Raw genomic sequence first — 18,350 nt, forward strand, 5'->3', positions numbered from 1 at the left:
ATTGCTATTTGTATGTAATGATGTGGACTGTTTCACAATCAAAGTCAAACAAAACACCAATTTTCTTTTATGGAGTGATTTGATAGAATTTAACTCACAGTTAGAATAATAGAGCAAGAGTTCAGAATTACTGTGCAGATTATAAACAGATGTACCGTAATATGCTACAAATTCATATCTGAAGTAAAATAGTAAAGAGTAGCTGCTTCAAGAGAAAGACAACTAAGTTTAGCTGCTTCAGTGTTTCCAGTCTTTGTTTTGGGAACTTTATTTCTCAGATGATACAGAAACGGAACATCCTCAATATGTTATAACGAAAATTGAGACGCATAGTTGGAAGAGAAAAAAACATCGAAGACGAGGATGATATTTTGATGTACAGCCCCATCCTAGTGATCCTACCTTACCTATTCCCCAAATCCCTAACCCCCTACCTACGTTTTGAACTGAATTTAATGAAACAATCAATAAGAAATGTTTGAAAATAAGAGAGAGAACTCTATAAAGGATAAAAGGAAAATTCTTGATTGAGCTGAATTAATGAAAATGTAAGAAAAAGAAATTCCACCTACACATGGAGCAGGAGTACTGGAGGAGTGCGTTTGGATTTAGCTCAGATACTCATTTCCCATCTGTCTATACACTATAGAGACTATGGCTTATGCTGCTTTCACCTCGACTTAAAAGGACAATCGTCATCGTCTGATACTACGTTGGCCCCATCGAAAGCATAACACCCACATTAGAACCATTGGAAACCCACTTAGAACCATTGGAATAATCGACCGCTCAAAGACGGCCTATGTTTAATTAATCATTACCTATATATACATCTTCTCCTTACCATTCAGTAGTACAGGAATTTGTCCATCTTCTCTGGCTTTGACTAACACCAGCAAGCAGCCTAAAGTTTTTTCATTTTGGCATAAATTAGGAACAATGAACTCTGCAAAGTCATTCCTTACAAAAATGATCCCACTACTCCAGAAGATTGGGCACATTGCTGGTCCTGACCAAGAAGCAATTGTTGAAGTAGCTAATCACCACAACTTTGATTCTGCAAAGATAATTGTGGTATTTTGCTCGGCATCAGCCATTGATATAGCTCTCATATCTGCCCAGCTTCTCTCCCCGCTCCCTATGGTTTTTTACTTTCTCGCGCTTGCAATCTTATTTGCATTTACTTCTGTTTTCATAAGCATATTCATTCATTCCAGCTGTCCAGAAATAGCTCAGGTGCTCCAGCAATGTGGTGTCTTCTTCGGAGTGACTGCGGTCTTCATATCTATTTCAGTCCCATTTCCTGTCTGGTTCAAATGTACTACCTGCTTCATCTATGCACTGTCCTGGCTTGTAATAATATTTTGTAACTACTTCCATGCTTAAAGAAGAAGAAAAATAATAATAAAAACCAATGCAGAGCAAATAAAAAAGAAAGTGATGATGAATTATGAGAATAAGTGTATAGTACAATAATGTTAGCTCTGTGGATTCTCCTCAGAACCTCAAATCCTTTGTAACACTCCCTTTTGTTGATTGCCATTTCTACTGATGTGAACTTTTCTACTTCTATTGTCAGACGAAGACCAATTTTCTATGTGATTCATTTATTTTAAGTCACAGTTAAACACAGAGACAAGTGATCAGAACTAAGCAGTAACAAAAAGTGTAGTGGCTTCTATTTCAAATCGGAAATAGTTTTGGTTTTCACTTACATGACGTACATATATGTAAAGAGATGTCAGAAAGCTGCAGGCTGCAGCAATCAGTTCTAATGCTCTGATACCTTTGATATGATCTGCCCTACGAACTTCTGAACTCCTTGTTGATTTACCAATAATCTCCACAAGAACAGAGGCCATCTTTGAAATGATGGAAGCGCTTGTTGTCTCTCACAATTATCTCCGTTTCAACAGCCTTCGATATCAACTTAGCAGCATTGTGACAATCAATGCAGATGCGCAGATTTTTACAGACTCTCAGTGTAGCACCTTTTTTCATCTTTAACAATCCAAATGAAATTGCAAGCTTTTCACTATGCCCCCTCAATATTTCAATCTTCTCTGTATAGTCCACTTCATGAAGCACAGAATCTGTGTTGGGTGTATATCCGAGTTTACTTATTCTTTCCTCTACTTTTGTCCACATCTTCCTAATCTCCGCCGACTCTGGCAGAGAATTGTCACCAGCAACAAAGTTATACACTTGCCCTCCAATTTCAATCCAACTGCGGCCAGCTTCTTTCTGAAGGCCAATCTCCTTCATCCTTTGCCGGACCCATCTCACATCATCCCAATTCCCTGATGCAGCATATAAGTTCGACAGTAGGACATAATTCTCTGCCTTTCCGGGCTCCAATTCTAGTAATTTTTCAGCAATTTTCTGTCCCATTCCCAAATCATTATAATTCCTACAGGAACTAAGCAATGAACTCCAAATTCTAGTATCTGGTTCTTCAGGCATGTTATCTATCAGGTTTAGAGCTTCCTCCAATTGACCAGCCCTACCCAGCATGTCTACTACACATGCATAATGCTCTAACTTCGGCTCTATTCCATATAAACTTTGCATCTCTTTGAAATATTTTAGCCCATTTTTAACAAGCCCAGCATGGTTACATGCAGTTAGAATTCCAAGAAATGTAAAGACATCAGGCTTATGCCCCAAACTTATCATTTCTCCAAATAGCTCCAAAGCCTTGTTTCCATGTCCATGAATTCCATACCCTGCAATTATAACATTCCATGATGCCACATCTTTCTTTGTTAAACTGTCAAATGCCCTGTGAGATTGTTCTATGCAGCCACTTTTTGCATACATATCTATGAGAGAACAACCAACAAACAGGTCTAGTGTAAGGCGTGCTTTCAAAGCAAAACAATGCAGTTCTTTCCCTAGACGCAGAGCTGACAGTTGTGAACAAGCCCCCAGTGCACTCATTGTGGCTATTTCACCAGGTAGGATTCCATTAGACAGCATTAGTCGAAAGAGATCGAGGGCTTCATCAGGAAGTCCAATCTGAGAGTAACCAGAGATTATTGCATTCCATGACACTGGAATTTTATCTTCCATCCTATCAAATAATGCTCTTGCCGTCGATAGTTTACCACATTGGATGTAAAAGGACAGTAATGAAATACCAATAAATGAATCCAACTCTAACCCATTACGTAGCACAAACCCATGAATCTCTTTACCATATTGAAGAAATTTGAGGTGGGCACAAGCTAAAAGGAGGCTACCAATGCTAAACTTGTCAGGATCCAAACCTGATTGTTTCATTTGAAGGTACAAATCTAAAGCCTTTTTTGGATCTCCATTCTGGGCATGGCCACCAATAACTGCATTCCAGGAGCTCACTGTCTTCGTCTCGATACCATAAAACACCTGCTCAGCAGAACTCAGTGACCCACATTTCGCATAGGCTGCAACAAAAGCATTGGCTACCAGCTCATCATCTTGAAACCCATGTCTGAATGAGTAACCATGAAGCTCTTTCAAGCTCAAAAGTTCCGACTCCTCTAAAAAAACCGGTAACACATTTAAGAGGGTGACCTCATTCACCTTCTCCTTCATCTGCATTTTTTGCAAAAGATCAAATGCTCCACTAACATCCCCTTGTCTAGAATAACCTCCTATGAAAGCATTCCAAGACACCACATTCTTACTCTCATTTCTCTCAAACAAAACTCGAGCTTCCGTTAAGTACCCACATTTCAAATACATGTCCATCAAGGCATTACTCAACATCAACTCCTTATCCAGCCCCAACTTCACCGCCAAACCATGAATCTCCATCCCCATTCTAACATCCCCTTTCCCAGCACAAACAGGTAATACAGTCACCAACGTCGCCTCATCCGGAACAAACCCTTCCTCAGCCTCCAAAAGCCTCACCAACAACCTACAACTCTCTTCACACATCCCATTCTCCGAAAACCCCCCAATCATCGAATTCCAAGACACCAAGTTCCTCGCACTCATTTTCTCAAACACCTTAACTGAATCTCCAACAATCCCAAATCTCCCATACACCGCAATCAATGCATTCCCCACAAACACATCCGAAACCAGCCCCATCTTCACAACCATCCCATGAACCCCCTGCCCCAAACCCACATCCAAAAGCCCACCACAGGCCTTAATCACACAAGGCATTGTGAAATTATCGGGTTTAAACTCCGCGGCGCTTATCAACTTAATGAAGGTATCAATTGCTTCCTCATAAAGCTCGTTTCTTGAGTACCCACTAACCAGAGCATTCCACTGGAACAGGTTCTTTCTCTGTAACCCTTCGAAAACGAGGCGGGAATCGGAAGGAGAGTTGCACATTGAGTACATGGTGATGATGCGGGTGTTGAGGACAAAGTCGTGGGTGAAGTGGGTGGATTGGGAGACGAGGTGGTGGAGCTTGCGGCCGGTTTCGATGTCCTTGTGGCGGCCACAGGCCTGGAGGAGGGCGCCGATGGCGTCTTTGAGGTGCTGTGAGGTGGGGAAGGCATTGGTTTGGAGGAGGGTGAGGGCGGCGGAGAGGTTGCCGGAGTTGCAGAGGTGGTTGAGGTCTTGGAGTGAGTTGGTTTTGGTTTGAGCGGGAGAGAAAGAAAGTGAAGATTTTGGTGTGAAAATGGAGTGTTTGGGGTTTGGTTTGGGAAGCAGGGGATGGTGATGATATGAGAATGGGAGTGGTGGTGGTGCCACAGAGGCCATTCTTTGATCGTTTTGAGAAGCCGATGTAAAGTTGCACGAGTGTCGCCCACACGATCCAGATCGACTTGTGGAGGGAAACCGGAAACATGGATGCGGAATGGGCTGGGCCAATACTCAGTTTTGGGTTAGGAATTGACTATTTTTAAAATGTGTAATGCATCACTATTTTGTTTTTATTTTTTAAAGAAAGCATAAGCTAGTGAAATTACATGTAACAATTACTTATCCGAAACTGATAAAATAGATATTACCAAAGCAATTCAACATTTTTAAAGATCAAAACATGTTTGGTCTGTCATGCCTATATGACGCGGGCGGAAGTAACCCTAGGTTTACAAGCAATAAACCTAAAATAAAGATTCTGGAGTCCACCAGAGATAAAAGAGAAAATTCTCAATTTTGATTGATAATATGATAAAAGATAGTTCTGCAGCCGTTTAAGGTTGCTTATATATGGGAAAAGAAACCCTAGGGCAACTAACAATGAAACCCTAAAGCCCACGGATTAAAACAAAACAAATCCAAAATAAACTAGAAAACCTAAAATAAAAATAATGTAAAACTAGTCTAAAAATATTAAATCACGAATCGGATTATTAAGATGATACATTTTGGCCTAAATCTGATAGGGCTCACTAAAGTGAGTCTTGAAGATCTCCTCGTTCCCATTCCGGAAAGGTATCATGCGTTTCAAACAGACATTCTGACCAAAAGTTAGTCAAATCTAATTCAAAATCAAAACCTGACTTTTCGCACGAGAAACCCGAAAAGTCCAAAACCAAATCTTCTTGAATATTCCAGCGGCTAGTAACCTGATTACGCGTGAGTTACCTATTTTCCAATCACTCTTCTTGATTCTACACCGCTTCTTTACTTTTATGGTTTTTCGGCTAAACTGGGTCCATTCTCGTCCTACATCACTATATACCCTACGGTGGATTAGCTCTTATTGGGAAGCGGGAAGACAGGGCAGCACAGCGGGAAGGGAATGAAGAAATTAGTAAAAGAATGTAGCGTTTTCTACGAGCACCGACCATAGTTTACCAAATTCCACATTGAATTTTGGTGTTATACCATTTTGAACTTTGTATGCTTTATGAAATTTCCATTCATTTCTTCATTAACGAACTGATTTTGGAGGTTTTGAAAGAACATGGGACGTTTTGAATGTTTGAAAGACTTCTCCAAGTCCTTACACTCTTTCTATCCTACACTCCCCTCCTCTCTCAAGCAAAAGAAAAATATATTACCAAATTACATTATTTTCTCTACAAACGTCTCATCTGTTTACTACGACTGTCAGATAACTAAGAATCTAAGATGACCTAATAAATTGGTTAGATCACTAAAATTATTCATCTTTTAATAAATTCTTGATATGCATGCAAATAGAAAGAACCCGATGCCCGAAATGGCCTATTGTTTTGCACACAAGAAAAATCAAAATACCCTTGCTTGGCAAAATCCTCTTAGTCGGACAAGTCTTTCGGTAAGAGAACTTCTTATTAATCCTCAAACATATAACACATCGGAATAAATAGTATGTGTGCATCTCAATATTCTATTTTGTCTAGACTAAATACTAGAATACATCGGACTAAGATGACACATCGGAACAAACTTACAATACTAGAATCCTACGCTTTCTTATAATGGAATTATGCATTTATGCGTAATTTCCCTTTCCCAGTACGAGAACCGACCTGTAACCTGTTCACCAAATTCCAAGTCCATCCTTTAATTTTTTTTTTTTGGTAAGTAAGGGGTCAAAAGACCCGGAAGCAAAGGAACAAACTAAAAAAGAAAATAGCTAGCTTGGCCTATCATTAGGCCTAATAGGGATTCTTCTTTGCCGGGTCACACCGACAAGATCATCAATATAAGCAGAAGATGCATGAATGGGAGGACCATCAAACTCAATTATCCCATAGTCATGGTTGATGCTCTCCTTGGCAAGGCAGTCTGCTACCATATTGCTTTCTCTGTAAATGTGCTTTAGGGAAAAGCAAAGAAAGCCTCTAATCAAATTTTTGCAGCAACGGATAAGAGAGCCCATGGGATGAAGAGCAACATCAGGTTGAGAGATCAATTTCGCTAAAATTGCAGAATCCGTTTCTACTTCAATATGAGTGATGTGACATTTAAGAGCTTGTTGAAGACCATAAAACAGACCCCAAGATTCAGCATCTAAAACTTCACCAATGCCTAAGTTTATCTGAAAACCCTTGATCCATAAACCATTAGAACATCTGATAACCCCTCCAGCACCAATTTTTCCAGAATGTCCATTTCTACTACCATCAATGTTGAGCTTATGGTATCCATGAGGAGGTTTCATCCAATTCAGAAGGTTAAGACAATAAGTTTTGTTTAAATCAGATTTCAGCTGAGCATTGCTCCATTCAAAGATAGCAGCATTAATGACCATACCTGGATGATTTGGAATTCGAAAATGAGCTTCAAAAATATGCTTGTTTCTCCATTTCCAGATGAACCAACATATGAAAGCAAAAGTAGAACACCAAGGATTTCCAGCATTGCATTTGGCTTTGCAGAAGAGATTAGCTTGTAACCAACCTTCCCAACTCATGGAGAAAGTAAATTTAACAGGTTGAGGTAAGGTGAAGGAATTCCACACATTAAGAGCAGCAGGACAATCTTTGAAAAGATGAGAGAGGGATTCACTATTGCAGCGGCATATAGGGCAAGTATCATCATCAGTGAGATTCCTTTTGACTATGTGAGCATTGGTGAGAAGTTTACCATGACAGAGAACCCACAGGAAAGTCTTGAGCTTTGGGGGAACTTGCATTTTCCAAATAAATTTCCAAGGAGAGTGCATTTGCTCATAATCCTCAAAGAAGATATTGTAAGCTGACTTGATAGAAAAAGAACCATTGGAAGTGCCTCCCCAGATTTGAGTATCATCTCCACAACCATCAAAACCAGGAGGGATTCGCAGAATTTGATCAGTAATACCAGTAGGAATACAATCAGAAAGTAAATTCAAGTCCCAACCATTATCATTCCAAAAGCTACAGACAGTATCCTCAATATTAATAATAGAATCAGGCAGAGCATAATTGATAAGTGCAGTAGGAGGGAACCACACATCAGTCCAAAACTTGATTTTCCTACCATCACCAACCCTCCATATAAGACCTTTTTTCAAGAGATTGACACCATTAAGAACACTTCTCCAAGTACTAGAGCAGTCTTTAGTTTGCTGGTAGTTTTGGTCGAACAACCAGCCACGTTTCAAATACTTTTCTCTATAAATTGAAGCCCACAAGCCAGAGTCATTTTGAAATAACCTCCACCCAGTCTTAGCAAGCATAGATTGATTCATGTCAGAAGATTTTTTTATTCCTAAACCACCAAGGTTCTTGGGCAAGCAAACTGTATCCCAGTTCACCAAATGAATTTATTTTTTATTTTCAGTATCTCCCCATAAGAAATTCCTATTCATTTTGTCCAAATCATCACAAATATACATGGGCAATCTAGTAGTCTGCATAGCATAATTAGGAATAGCAGCAGTAACTGAATGAATTAAAGTCAATCTGCCAGCTAGACTTAATACTTTGCATTTCCAACCAGCCAAACGATTCTGAACTTTATCTAAGATGCTAGCATAAGTAGACTTTGTAATACGAGAGTGAATTAGAGGCATACCCAAGTATTTTCCCAGATAGGTGGTAAGAGGGGAGCCACAAGTGGAGCTGATATCAGCGGCAATCTCATTGCTAGTGTTAGGAGAGCAGAAAATGAGAGACTTCTCATAACTGACAGCTTGTCCAGAGAGAGAGCAAAAAGTATCAAGACATTGCTTAATAATACAGGCTTGATCAGAGGTTACTTCAGAGAATAACATAAGATCATCAGCAAAGAAGAGATGAGATATTTTGGGACCTGATTGAGACGCTCTTACCGCTTTCCAAGCACCAATATCAACAGTAGATTGAATTAAATGGGACAATTTCTCCATGCAAAGAACAAAGATATAGGGTGAGAGGGGATCACCTTGTCTTATTCCTTGTTGAGCGTTAAAAGATTGAGTAAGTTCACCATTAAGACAAATCTGGAAGCTTGTGGAGGTAATATGATAGGAGCATTTTAATGCGGTATTTTAATAGTTAATTCCTCACATTTTGCTTAGTTAATTCCTTAACTGAATCGATTTTTAATTCAATTTCGATTTTTAGGTACATTGGAGTAAATGAAGGTGAAATGAGCGTTAGGTCCATAATTACCTGGAAATGATGGAGAAAAATGGAAATGTACTAAAAGATCAATTTTACACATATTCCTACTCCGGCTAGGAGAAACCAAGCCAAGCAAAGAAGAAGGAGCGGCCGCCTGACCAAATGAACTTCAAATGAGCTGAAACCTTCCAGATCCATTCTAGACACCCAAAGGATCATTTCTTATGAAGAGTACCAGAGAAAAATATGAGTGGAAGGCCTTCAAACAATCAGCCCAATTTTCTACAGAAGCAAAACCGGAAAACTGGGCCTGTAAGAGGTCCAGCAGCATTTCCGGCCCAACCACATGGAATAAAGCTCTGAAAATTTGTCAGGATGATCTACACTCATAGTGGAACATTTTTTATGAAGAAGTCGAAGGCTCATTCTGAATTTTTGATGGAGAAATAATTGAAGGAATAAAGGGGAAGAAACTGACCTGAAAACAGCTCAACACCACATATTCATGTTTCCCACCCATATGAAGAAAGCATTTCTTTTTCCTTGGATACATTTTTTCTACCCTAAAAGATCATCATCACTTCCACATTTCTTCACCTTCATGCTTTGCTTTCATCATTACCTCATCTTTTACATATTTTACAAACCACTTTCATACTCCACTTTCATTATTTTTCTTCATCTCATCATTTCACTCTTCTTTTTCTTCCCTATTTAAACACATTCTCCTCTCACTCTCAATCACACATTCCTTCATCCATTTCATCTCCTTGTCTCACCATTTCCTCTCCATTTTCCTTAGAGACCAATTCCTTCATCCATTCCATCTTCTTTGTCTCTCCATTTCCTTTCCATTTTCTCTCCATCCTCTAGTGCATTCAACATTTCAAGCAAGGCCAAGGGAGAAGAAGAATTGCCGTGAGCATCATCCTCCATCACCATCCTTGAAGCTTGCTTTCGAGATTCAAGAGACCACATCCTCAATTCGTTCATCTCATCTCCATCTCACGGTGTAATCCGATTCTCCTTTGTAACCTTTGCTTTGATTTCGTTGGTTTTGTTCTAGTTGACATATGTGTTTGAATGAATATTAATTTCTGGAATTTTATGATTAATTGAGAATTTTCAGATTCATATTATTGTGATTCGAAGGTTGCTTATGTGGGTTTGTTTAATTAAATTTGCGTTATAGATAACTTTTGTATTTTAATCTTATGTGGTTGCAAACACTTAGGGTTTTGATATGAATGGTGCTAGGTTTAAGAACATGAAATCGACTTTTCGTTTTGTGTAAACTTGAATCAAAGTAGTAAAGGTTTTGTGCAAAGACCGAATTTAATTAAAGAGGATTGCAATTAGGTGGACTTTTCCATACTAAGTTGTACACTTGAGTTGATAGCCTTTCTCTATGTGTAATGCGTTAAACATGACATGATTGACTAGCTTTCTAGGGTTTGATTGCATGTTTAATAGGATTAATCTAGGTGCTTTCGCTTAGGTTAATTAGCATTGAAAAGTAAAAAATGGGAATTCATTTGCTTTCGAATGTTTCACATGATCAACTCCTCTCTCATGACTTAGATGAACAATATTAGGGTTTGAATCAATTTTAATCATATGTTTCGGTTTTTGATCTTTGTTCTCTCACTCCATTTTATTTTTATGTTTTTGCATTTTAATTATTTTGTTAACTTAGTTTTATTTTCGAAAATCCAAAAACAAAATCCCCCCTTATTTTTGTTCACTTGTATATATTTATTCTTTATTTTATTTTTGTAAATAATACTTTTCTTTATTTGTTTCACAATGACAGGTGTACCCTCAATCCCCGGATAGAACGATCCCTATTTACTTATACTACTAACGATATTTCAGGGTTAAATTGCGCGCTTCCCAAAAGCGCATCAATTTTTGGCGCCGTTGCCGGGGATTGAAAAATCACTTGCTAAATTGTGTCATTTATTGTATATATTTGTTGTATATAAATTGTTTAAAACTTAGTTTAAATATTATTTATATTATTAAACACGAATTTTAATTGTAGGTTGTAAATTGAGAGGAATAGGTGAAGTCTCTTTTATTAATATTGGCCTAAACCCCTTACTGGTACCTAGCTCAGGTCCCTTAAGGTTGAGGGCGGCCTTTATTAACACTTGTTGAACTGTCTTCACACTTATGACCTTTCTCATCTTAGTAAGTATAGCCTATGTGGAATGGTGTCTAGGAAGGGGACAACGTTCATGACGGGTTTTTGAATCCAGAAGTGCTTGCAAATGGGCATAAACCACAATGTGAGAGTAGCTCATGCCAAAATGGATTTTTCCTCTCGTGTTCGCCCTCCCCCACCTGGCCATTTCAGTAAGGTTGCCCAAAAGATTTGAAAGGGAGTTTGTGTCTAGGCGACTATACTTGGGCCGCACGTCCACTTGATTTACCGCTTGGAATTTGATTCGATATCAATAATGTTTATAATAAAAGAAATACTTGTGAATACTCTATACATGTAAATTATTTTGTTGTTTCACACTTTAAACTTGTAAAAATAGTTTTCACGTTTTATACTCACTTGAGTACTTAACTTGTGTCTTATATACAATATACTTGTTAATTATACTTGTAGTTTGTAATTAATAGTTATACTTGTTTTTATTTTGTATTTCTTTGTTAATTATAGTTACTAACTTTATTTAATGTAGGTACCGTCTGGCTGCAAGACGTAAAATACAAGCGCTACTTGGGAGGCAACCCAATTCAGATTATCATCAGATTTGCTTTCTCTTTCCCTATTTCTTTTTATTTTTCATTTTTTCTCTATTTTTTTTATTTTAGGATTTGTTTTCGTAAATGTCTTCTATCTATGCTTACTTATTTCATTGCATGCTTTTAATTGATTACATTGAGGATAATGCAATATTTAAGTGTGGGGGAAGGGATTTATATTTTTGTCTTTCATTTTGAGTCCTATATATATATATTTTTTTTGTCTTTTATTTTTGAGTCCTATATTTAAAAAAAATATATATATATATAAAATTAAAAAAAAAAAAATTTACACTATACTAAGCCATGTCTGCATCTCTGTAGGAGTTGAGGCTGAGCTCAAGGGAAATGCGAAAGCCACTCGCCCGCATACCGCTCCTCCAAAGGAGTAAATGGAGGTACAAGTCTTGGCTGAGAGACTTTAAACATTAAGCGCTGCATGGGAGGCAACCCATTTCAACTGTAGCTGTGGAGGAGCCATCAAACGCAGATTTGCTTTCTTGAACTCTTCCTTCTATTTTATTTTCATGAATTTTAAGTTGTTTTAAGTTTCGTTGTGTTAACTTTCTCTTCTATGCTTGATTTATGCTTTGCATGATTTATATTTGTTTATACATTGAGGACAATGCATGAATTAAGTATGGGGGAAGGATTATTGCTTTATTGTGTTTTTAGTAGTTAGTATATATAAAAAAAAAAAAAAAAAAAAATAGTTGATGTTGGATTGTGTTTTTAATTGATGTTGTGATACACTAAGGTATATTGGATTAAACATAGTCTTGAAAAAGGGTAGCTGTTTCAGTCCCATTGCACATCGAGACTCCCTGTTCCCGTACCTAAGTGTTGAAATTAAATTAAATTGTAAAAAAAAAAAAAAATTTGGTTACTTTTGTTTTTGTTTTTGAGTCTTAGGATGCTCCTAACGTCTAGGATGAACATGTCTCTGAATTCATGGCTGAAGGTTTTCACAATCAAAATAGGACTTAATTGAATTCTGTGGTTAATCGACATTGTGATGCTTGTATGAAGATTTGAGATAGGATTGTAACTTGGTTCATTAAGCATGCTAGGATTAAGTCTGATTCATTTGACCCAAGTGAGCTGTTGAGCTAAAATACTTTCTTTTTGAGTGCTTATTGATAATTTCAGAATTTCATGGCTGTATTTGCAAAACCTCATCTTTCTTTGAAAATCCAATGATCATGTGCCATAGATTTTAATGGACTAGAGAGTACTAGAACTCGGCTGTTGTGACTGTCAAAACTTGTATGCCATAATATGCACTGATCCTGGATAGGATAGAAGGCATTAGGGTAACCACCAAAGCCAAACAAGCATGTGTCCCCAATTGTGCCCGTCGTGGGACTCCTTAGAATGAATCCCTTTGAGCCTACGTTGAAAACCTTTGTTTCATCACCCTCACTACCCTACCATGAGCTTAGTACAGGATATCTCTACCCTTGTCTTAAGGACTTAGTAGAGCATGACATAGTATGTAGGGGTGACGATGAAAGACAAGTGTGGGGTGGGGAAAATCCAAGAAAAAAAAGAGAGAAAGAAAAAAAAATTTGCCTTAAAAAAAAAAAAAAAAAAGAAAGAAAGAAAGAAAAGCGGCAAAAGAGAAGAAAAATTGAAAAGAAAACTCTTGGGAAAATGTTGAAGTGTGGTTTTGGAATTGCAAATTTGTAGAAGGCTCAAAGTTAAAAATTATGTCTTTGTCCATTCCCATGTTGGTTAGAATGAAGGTTTGGCCCAAAACAATGATATTTGGTCTACAAAAATGATGACATAAGGTGGTCCTTATATGCTCTGCTAGGTCCTTAGGATTTTTTTTGTATCCTTAATCTTCATTTCGAAAACCCTAGCTTAGCCCCATTACAACCTGTTTTAAGTGCTAACTTGATCCTTGAGATGGGCAATCTTTGGTTAGTGGAGTCAGTTACGCAGTCGAGCTTATGGTTTAGGTCCATTTGTGCACATAGTCATTTCATGAGGTCTTTAAAAATTCTGCACAAAATGTGTTTATTGATGAAATATGCAAGCTGTTTGTTGCCTTACAATTTGTTCTCTTGCATATACTTGAGTGTGAAGCTTTTAAGCATAGCCATTTCTGAGAGAAAAATCGAGAGTATGCCCTGTGAGTTTGGATTGGACTTGTTCGAAACATGCTATCATTCACTGTATAACTTAAGTTCTCCATATCTTGCTTAGTCATATGAATGTCACAGGTTTATTAACCATGGAATTATCTTTGTGATTTTGATTAAGTGTTTAACGTGAAAGCCATGAGTTTGGAGTCTCTGAGACAACAGTTAGGAGCAATAGAGTCATTTACTTGCTTTTTGTCAAGTCTTTGTTCTGTTTTGGATTTTTTTGTTTTGTTTTGCTAAGGGACTAGCAAAAGCTAAGTGTGGGGGAATTTGATAGGAGCATTTTAATGCGGTATTTTAATAGTTAATTCCTCACATTTTGCTTAGTTAATTCCTTAACTGAATCGATTTTTAATTCAATTTCGATTTTTAGGTACATTGGAGTAAATGAAGGTGAAATGAGCGTTAGGTCCATAATTACCTGGAAATGATGGAGAAAAATGGAAATGTACTAAAAGATCAATTTTACACATATTCCTACTCCGGCTAGGAGAAACCAAGCCAAGCAAAGAAGAAGGAGCGGCCGCCTGACCAAATGAACTTCAAATGAGCTGAAACCTTCCAGATCCATTCTAGACACCCAAAGGATCATTTCTTATGAAGAGTACCAGAGAAAAATATGAGTGGAAGGCCTTCAAACAATCAGCCCAATTTTCTACAGAAGCAAAACCGGAAAACTGGGCCTGTAAGAGGTCCAGCAGCATTTCCGGCCCAACCACATGGAATAAAGCTCTGAAAATTTGTCAGGATGATCTACACTCATAGTGGAACATTTTTTATGAAGAAGTCGAAGGCTCATTCTGAATTTTTGATGGAGAAATAATTGAAGGAATAAAGGGGAAGAAACTGACCTGAAAACAGCTCAACACCACATATTCATGTTTCCCACCCATATGAAGAAAGCATTTCTTTTTCCTTGGATACATTTTTTCTACCCTAAAAGATCATCATCACTTCCACATTTCTTCACCTTCATGCTTTGCTTTCATCATTACCTCATCTTTTACATATTTTACAAACCACTTTCATACTCCACTTTCATTATTTTTCTTCATCTCATCATTTCACTCTTCTTTTTCTTCCCTATTTAAACACATTCTCCTCTCACTCTCAATCACACATTCCTTCATCCATTTCATCTCCTTGTCTCACCATTTCCTCTCCATTTTCCTTAGAGACCAATTCCTTCATCCATTCCATCTTCTTTGTCTCTCCATTTCCTTTCCATTTTCTCTCCATCCTCTAGTGCATTCAACATTTCAAGCAAGGCCAAGGGAGAAGAAGAATTGCTGTGAGCATCATCCTCCATCACCATCCTTGAAGCTTGCTTTCGAGATTCAAGAGACCACATCCTCAATTCGTTCATCTCATCTCCATCTCACGGTGTAATCCGATTCTCCTTTGTAACCTTTGCTTTGATTTCGTTGGTTTTGTTCTAGTTGACATATGTGTTTGAATGAATATTAATTTCTGGAATTTTATGATTAATTGAGAATTTTCAGATTCATATTATTGTGATTCGAAGGTTGCTTATGTGGGTTTGTTTAATTAAATTTGCGTTATAGATAACTTTTGTATTTTAATCTTATGTGGTTGCAAACACTTAGGGTTTTGATATGAATGGTGCTAGGTTTAAGAACATGAAATCGACTTTTCGTTTTGTGTAAACTTGAATCAAAGTAGTAAAGGTTTTGTGCAAAGACCGAATTTAATTAAAGAGGATTGCAATTAGGTGGACTTTTCCATACTAAGTTGTACACTTGAGTTGATAGCCTTTCTCTATGTGTAATGCGTTAAACATGACATGATTGACTAGCTTTCTAGGGTTTGATTGCATGTTTAATAGGATTAATCTAGGTGCTTTCGCTTAGGTTAATTAGCATTGAAAAGTAAAAAATGGGAATTCATTTGCTTTCGAATGTTTCACATGATCAACTCCTCTCTCATGACTTAGATGAACAATATTAGGGTTTGAATCAATTTTAATCATATGTTTCGGTTTTTGATCTTTGTTCTCTCACTCCATTTTATTTTTATGTTTTTGCATTTTAATTATTTTGTTAACTTAGTTTTATTTTCGAAAATCCAAAAACAAAATCCCCCTTATTTTTGTTCACTTGTATATATTTATTCTTTATTTTATTTTTGTAAATAATACTTTTCTTTATTTGTTTCACAATGACAGGTGTACCCTCAATCCCCGGATAGAACGATCCCTATTTACTTATACTACTAACGATATTTCAGGGTTAAATTGCGCGCTTCCCAAAAGCGCATCATAATACAACTCATAATAAGCTTCACGAGTGACTGAGGAAGAAGGGATTCATATAAAACAGACTCAATGAACTGCCAGTTGAGACGGTCATATGCTTTAGATAAATCTACTTTCCAAGCAAAAAAACCTTTCTTGCCAGCAGATTTTTTGAATTTAAAAAGAACTTCCTGAGCAATCATTATATTATCAGAAATCTGCCTACCAGGGACATAGCTGACCTGATTGGGGCTGACTAGCTTTTGCATGTAGGGTCGAATTCTTGCCACAATGATTTTCGAGATTACCTTGTAAACAGTGTTGCACAAGCTGATAGGTCTGAATTGCATCATACTTTGGGGTCCACTCACTTTAGGAACTAAACAAATAATTGTGTGGTTCAGACCACAAGGGACTTCACCAGCATTAAAGGCGTTCCGCACAATTGAAAAGACTTCTGCAGCATAAAGATTCCAGAAAGTTTGGTAGAAAGCAGCAGGAAAACCATCAAAGCCAGGAGCTTTGAGTCATCCAATTGAGAACATGGCAGTTTTAACCTCACACATATTGATTGGAAGACATAAATCATTCAGCTCATCAGACTCAAGAAGGGGAAAAAGCCAAGGAATAACAAAACTAGAATCATATGTGATGGAGCTGGAGAAAAGCTTTTGAAAGAAAGCAACAACAATATTCTTTAAAGAATTTGTTTCAGTTTGCCAAACCCCATTTTCATCAAATAATCCCTCAATTTTATTTCTCCGCCTTCTCACAAGAGTACTCAAGTGAAAAAATTTGGTATTTCTATCACCTCCTTGTAACCAATTGTTTCTCGATTTTTGTTTCCAAAGAAGATTTTCCTGATCTCTCAAAGTTTCATACTCAATCAAAAGCTTAGCTTCAAGTTTGAGAAGAAAGGGATTGTTATACATGTCAGTAGCTTTCTGGATTCCACCAATGCGGGCAAGCAATTGTCTCTTTTTTTTGAAGACATTGCCAAAAGTATTGTGATTCCAGTCCAGGAGAGCATGTGATAGTGCTTGAGTTTTTTCAACAAAAGAACCATGGGAGTTTTTCCAGGTATTATCAACATAAGGGGCAAAATCATTATGTGTCATCCACATAGCCTGAAATCTGAAGGGGATAGCAGCTCTATTCACAGAATTATTAGAATGAAGCTGTAAAAGAATAGGACAATGATCAGATTTCATTTTAGCCAAATGTCTAATAAAAGCTTCAGGAAAGTAAGATCTCCAATCACAGGTGCAAAAAGCTCTGTCAAGTCTTTCTTTAATTCTGTTATTAGACCAAGTAAATTTGGACCCAATAAATCCCATATCAATTAAAGCATTATGATCAACCCATTGCTTAAGCCCTCTAATTCTTCCACGGGTAGAGCCAAAGTTTTTGTCAGCAGAGGAATAAAGCTCATTATAATCACCAATAAAAATCCAAGGCAACTGATGTGTTGAAACCAGGTGATCAAAATAATTCCATAGGCTGCTTCTAACAGAGTTAGTAGGACTAGCATAAAGCACAGTAAGCATCCAAGTGATACCCCCAGGGAGAGTCACTCTAACTGTTATTGATTGACAATTTTTATCCACAAAATGGACCTTCAAGAGATTAGATTTCCAAAAGAGCCAAATACCACCAGAAAATCCATTGGCTTCAACAATGATATAATCAGTGAATCCAAGAGATAAGAGAGAATCTTTGGCTTTAGAAAATTGGACACGGGGTTCACAAACAGCCAAAATATCAATTGAATGTAATTTAACAAGATCTGCAATATCAGATCTAAATTTCTCACTTCCTGCACCTCTAGAATTCCAAAAGAGAACTTTAATCATTGGAAAGCAGGTAATAAGAGGGTTGAGACCCAAAATCAATTATCAACCATATCCTCCACATTAGAGGATAGGTTAGTATTCTCACCAGAGACAGTAGATATCATGTTGTTCAAGTTATCTGAAGCAAGGACAGAACACACCTGGCCATTGCTAGTAGAACCATCATTAGTCAGATATATTTCAGTGCAAGTTGACTCCAAATTTGTACAGCTCTCAGGAGGGCAATTCCCAAATTTGGCAGAGAAATTGGAAGGAGGATGTGAATCTTGAACTGAGCTGGAAGAAACTGAAGACTGGTTTTTATCAATGGATATAGGCTGAGAGGTGGCTTTAGACTTCTGTGCTAAAGTTGTCACAATGTGTTTTCCAGAAGATTGAGTAGAATTTTTTCCCAGGTTGAATTTGGGAACAGATGGTCTCA

The 18,350-nt window shown here is 37.4% G+C and overlaps 2 protein-coding genes across 2 annotated transcripts; both read right to left on the reverse strand.

Annotated features, from left to right (window-relative positions):
• Positions 1–702: 702 nt before the first annotated feature.
• On the reverse strand, positions 703–4,751 carry LOC112175489 (pentatricopeptide repeat-containing protein At1g18485). The gene has a single exon (XM_040509940.1). The coding sequence runs from the start codon at positions 4,705–4,707 to the stop codon at positions 1,831–1,833; it is 2,877 nt and encodes a 958-aa protein (XP_040365874.1). The 5' UTR covers positions 4,708–4,751; the 3' UTR covers positions 703–1,830.
• An 11,852-nt stretch (positions 4,752–16,603) lies between these two features.
• Positions 16,604–17,929, reverse strand: LOC112177282. The gene has a single exon (XM_024315583.1). The coding sequence runs from the start codon at positions 17,927–17,929 to the stop codon at positions 16,604–16,606; it is 1,326 nt and encodes a 441-aa protein (XP_024171351.1).
• Positions 17,930–18,350: the final 421 nt, after the last annotated feature.

This window comes from Rosa chinensis, chromosome 7 (genome assembly GCF_002994745.2).
Source record: "Rosa chinensis cultivar Old Blush chromosome 7, RchiOBHm-V2, whole genome shotgun sequence".
NCBI classification, from domain to species: domain Eukaryota; kingdom Viridiplantae; phylum Streptophyta; class Magnoliopsida; order Rosales; family Rosaceae; genus Rosa; species Rosa chinensis.